Below are 5,014 nucleotides of genomic sequence, written 5' to 3'. Positions count from 1 at the left end.
TTGTGTTTCTGCAGTGTCCGCAAAGGGCCAGGGCTGAGGTTTGGCCAGTGGCCTGTGAGGAGGCACTTGCCCCTCTGAGCAGCGCGGCCTTTGCTTTGCTTGTGCCCAGGGGCCTGGGGGCCACCAGCTGCCAAGGGAAGGACTCACTCTGCAGGAGGTGCCCGGGCGGAGACCTCGATGGGGGCACGGCCTGAAGGCCGCGGTTCACAAGCCTGAGGGGGTCAGCACGTCCGGGCTCCGGGGCCGCTGCTAACCGAGAGGTCCAATCGAGCACTCCCGGGCTCCGGGAAAGATTAACACGGGCACAGACACGTAACCCCCGCTGCCTGCGGGGATAAATAAACACGAGTCTGGGAGCACCCTCGTCCTGCTGCGGCCGCCCTCGCGCGGGGAGGTGCGAGCGCACGGACACACGGCTCGCTGGGGCCGAGGCGAGCGGCACCGCGTCCGTTCCGCCGCCGCCGCCGCCCAGACTCACGCCCGCCGCGCCCTCGCTCCCCCCGGCCGCACCGCCCCGGCGCTGACGTGGCCCCGCTCTCCCCGGATACAGCGCACGGGCGCGCGGCGCGATCCCGCCCGCTCGCGCCCCCGATGCGTGGGAGGACACAACCGGCCGCTCCGCACCGGCGCGCGCCCGCGCCCAGCCCACCCGGCTCCCGCAGCGCGGACACGCGCCCCCGCCCGCGCACCGCCTCCTGCGCGCGCCCGGCTCTATTTGTTTACAGCCGATTACGTCACCCGCCCGGCCGGCCCCGCCCCCCCACTTGCCGTAACGATGGTGCGATCGCCCGATTGGCAGCGGCGCGCCCCCGGCGGCCTGACGCCACTTCCGGCCAACGGCGCCTATAAGAGGCGGCGGGCGAAGAGGAGCTCTCTTCGCCCCTCGCTGCAGGAAATGCGGGGAGCGCTGCCGCGGCCGCCGCTGCTGCTGCCGCCCCCCTGCCGCAGGAAGAGGAGGCGGAGGCTGCCTCCCCCGGGATGTGATCTGGGCTCTGCCGCCTGCTCTGCGCCCAGTTAGAGCCGCGCCGCCCCCGTACCCGTCCCGCCGCTCGCCCCGTGCCCCGTCCCAGCCCAGCGCCGGCCGCCCCGGAGCGCTGGCTGCCGCCCGCCGCCGCCTCCATGCATCCCGCCCTGTACACGCGGGCCAGCATGATACGTGAGATCGCCGCGGCCGTGGGCTTCATCTCCAAGTTCCTGCGGACCAAGGGGCTGATGAACGAACGGCAGCTGCAGACCTTCAGCCAGTGCCTGCAGGAGCTGCTGGCAGGTGAGGGCGGCGCGGGCGCGGCGGGAGCCGCTCCCCCACCTCGGCCGCGGGGCCGCCTGCTCGGACAGGCCCGGCGGGGGTGCGGGAACCACCGCGCCCCGCGGGGAAGGCTGGAGAGGGACAAAAGGGCAGATCGACCCCTCCGAGGGGCTGGAGCCGCCGCGGGGGCCGAGTGGGGCTCCGCGGCCGTGGTTCGCCCCTTGCGGGCACCCCCCCGTGCCGAGCCGGCCCCGGCGGTGGGGAGGCAGGAGCGGGCTGTAGACAAAAGGGGCTCGGGCGTCGCGCAAGCAGCTCACCCCCCCTGCACGCACACGCAATCTTTGCCTCCCTAGACAAAGCTTGTGAACATCCTGGGCTTGAGCTCCGCTCCAAGGGCTCAAATCGCCCCATTTCCAGAAGGGAAAACACTCCAAAGTTGCTTTTTTTTGTCAAGTAAAATTAATCGGTGGACGGTGAGTTGGTTCCTCTTTCTTCTGGAAGCGTCTCAGCCACCCGACGGCTCCGGTCGGGAAGAAACACTGAGGTTTTTTTCGCTGCCCTGTGGGTTTTGTAATCCCGAGGCTATGTCCCAGTGGCTTGATAGTGGCTACAAGTAGTCTCAGGCCGATATGGTTTTGGGTGGGATAAAACTCCTGAGGTAAGTGAAGTCCTTGGTTTCTCGCCATGGAAAACAGGCTGGGAAGAGTGATGATGAAATACAGCTTGAGTCAGTCGGTAAATGCTGCCCGGCTCCTTCCCTAGTTATTTTTGGGTGTTCTTGGAATGTGAGGAGCTAAGCATAGATGTGATCTCAAGAGGATGCTGGAAGGGTGCTTTTTTTCCCTTTCTAGTTTGTGAAGTTTCAAAACCCTTGAGTTTTTCTGCTATATATGTAATCATTTCTGTATTTTTATATATGTTTCTGTGAATACCAGGAAGTTGCATTTCACTTCATTGAGATGGTGGACATTGTATACAGTAGCACAAACCAGTAACTTTGTATGTGAGTGCTTCCCAAGGGACTCTGGGCTTATGTAAATCATCAGCAGAAATAAAGGTTATAGTGATTTTTGAGGACACTTGATGGTAGAATAATAAGCTTTTTAACATCTTGAGGTGTGAAATTTGCAAGAGAACAATAATTACTGCGTGTATCTTTTAATACAGAATTAAGGAGGATAATATTTGTTTTTTATTTTATAGAACATTATAAACACCACTGGTTCCCAGAAAAGCCATGCAAGGGATCAGGTTACCGATGTATCCGGATCAACCATAAAATGGATCCTCTCATTGGACAGGCAGCACAGCGGATTGGATTGAGCAGTCAGGAACTGTTTCAGCTTCTTCCGAGCGAACTCACTCTATGGGTTGACCCGTATGAAGTGTCCTATCGCATTGGAGAGGATGGCTCCATCTGTGTGCTGTATGAAGCTGCACCAGCAGGAGGTAGCCAAAATAACACCAACATGCAAATGGTAGACAGCAGAATAAGCTGTAAGGAGGAACTTCTCTTGGGCAGAACTAGCCCTTCCAAAAACTACAATATGATGACTGTATCAGGTTAAGATATAGTCTGTGGATGGATCACCTTAAAATGGATGGATAAATTTGGTTTTTACTTTGGGTGGGCACCTCTGGGGATGGATTATGGAATTTAAACCATGTCACAGCTGTGAAGATCTGGCACACCTTAGAGTGGTATACTTTAAAGTGACAGTGCCATAGTTTGGACAGTACCTTTCAGTGATTTAATAGCCTGTGAGTCAAAATGATAGCAACTTGCTAGGGAATAAGAAGATCTAGGAAGGGTCAGTTTCTCCAAGACATCTTACTTAATTTCTACACCAATTTTCGACCCCAATCTGTGTTTATGAAGTGATTCTCTGCAGTAGGTCTTGCAGAGTAAATTTGCACTATTACATTTATTAATTGTTAGCATTTTTGGCAGCTCAGTAACAAGACTTATGAACACCATAGTACTGGAAATTTTATTTTTCAGACTTTTACCTAGCACTTACAAATATGTATAAATGTACATAAGAGAAACTAGTAAGAATGACCTGGGGAGAAATGGTCAGATCTTTACATTGGCCTCAAAAGTAGCAAGTGATCATTATCTGCCATGGCAACAGGCTTTAAAAAGACCATATAAAGACACTGTCTGAACTGTGGTGTTAGCACCAGCCAGCTATCTGTACATTTGCTAGCTTGTAGTTTTCTAAGACTGAGTAAACTTCTTATTTTTAGAAAGTGGAGGTCTGGTTTGTAATTTCCTTGTTCTTAATTGGGTAAAAGTCTTTTCCACAAACCACCATCTATTTTGTGAACTTTGTTAGTCATCTTTTATTTGGTAAATTATGAACTGGTGTAAATTTGTACAGTTCATGTATATTGATTGTGGCAAAGTTGTACAGATTTCTATATTTTGGATGAGAAATTTTTCTTCTCTCTATAATAAATTGTTTCCTATCTTGGCATTTTAATTAATCTCTTGTCGTGATTACATAGGATCAGTTAAATTATTTTTGTCTCACAGTAGAAATAAAATAGGTACCTTAAAGACTTAAGAACATCAATGGCATCCTGATGCTAGGGAACACTTGGTACAGACTGGATTAATGAAGACCTCATATATTAATGCTTGGGAAGTTCAGGGGAACACAATGATGTACGTGTCACTTTAAACCTTTTAAAATCAGTCAATGTGGAAATAACTCCAGGGCCAGTAATTCCAGGATATAAGGAAAAGGTACAGAAATAACATCCACCAAAGATGACTTGAATAAATCCAGAGGATTAAAGTTTACTTGGCTTCCTGATGAAGGATATAGCAAACCTAAATGTCCATTTTGACCTACTTGCTCACAAGTTCACAGTTCTTCCCTGATGGATTCCCTGCTCAATAAGAGTTTCTGGGAGAAGTGTCCCTTAGCCTTAAGAGCAGCTTGCTGCCTTTTGCTTTCTTCAGATGCAAGACTTTCACTTTAGAAATCATTAAGATTGGATTCAACAAAAGGTATGTAGATCTTTTTTCCCAAACTTAAAAGGTTGGCTGAGGCTAAGTGAGAAGCCCATAATTATGTGTATTCGGAGTTAATGAATGATGTGGAGTTGTGATTCACTTAAGCACCACACTTAATGTCATTTGTATATGGCACAGCTGTTAGTTACACTTAAGAGAAATTCCTTGCCACTTTATTTACACTTGTTAAAGGTCCAGAGTAAAACTCAAGGCTTTTCTCTTCCTTATCTCCTGTATACTTTGTTCTGTGGGTGTTTAATAAAGGCATACCGAACTTGGTCACGTCAGTTACAAGAACTGCTGCTGATGCTCTGAATGAAAAGAAAGCAGTCATTACTTGCCAGCCAAGCTTGCAAGCTGTGTGTTGAACTGAGCTTCAGACTTGCCATGCATTGTTGCAGCTCTTATGAGCTCAACAGCCTTTACAATGTGACGATAGTAATGTATTTTATCTCCAGTTCATATCTGTTGTCTGATCTGTAATATAGCTGATTATATATAAGCAAAACAGAAGACTGAACTGTCCAACTTTCTTTAACAATTTTTTTCCTCCTTTTTTTTTTTTTTTTTTTTTTTTTAAGTTCAGCTTTACAAATATGATTTTTACCATGATCTACATATGTATGTCAATATTCAGCATTTTAAAGTATTGCTAGGGCTTCTCTAGCACTATGGCTTTCTGGCATAGACTGCTGGAAGCATAAATGCTCCTGAAGCAGGGAACTTCAAACACCTTGCTCAGT

At 49.9% G+C, this 5,014-nt stretch overlaps 1 protein-coding gene across 1 annotated transcript; it reads left to right on the top strand.

The window, feature by feature from the left end:
• Positions 1–879: 879 nt before the first annotated feature.
• BTG1 (BTG anti-proliferation factor 1) lies at positions 880–3,732 on the top strand. Its single transcript, XM_032688495.1, has 2 exons — positions 880–1,267; positions 2,450–3,732. Exons 1-2 carry the CDS (start codon positions 1,120–1,122, stop codon positions 2,812–2,814), a joined length of 513 nt encoding a protein of 170 aa, XP_032544386.1. The 5' UTR covers positions 880–1,119; the 3' UTR covers positions 2,815–3,732.
• Positions 3,733–5,014: the final 1,282 nt, after the last annotated feature.

Source organism: Chiroxiphia lanceolata, chromosome 5, assembly GCF_009829145.1.
Source record: "Chiroxiphia lanceolata isolate bChiLan1 chromosome 5, bChiLan1.pri, whole genome shotgun sequence".
NCBI lineage: Eukaryota > Metazoa > Chordata > Aves > Passeriformes > Pipridae > Chiroxiphia > Chiroxiphia lanceolata.
The sequence above is the reverse complement of the archived record's forward strand: the minus strand, read 5'-3'. Positions and strand labels throughout refer to the sequence as shown.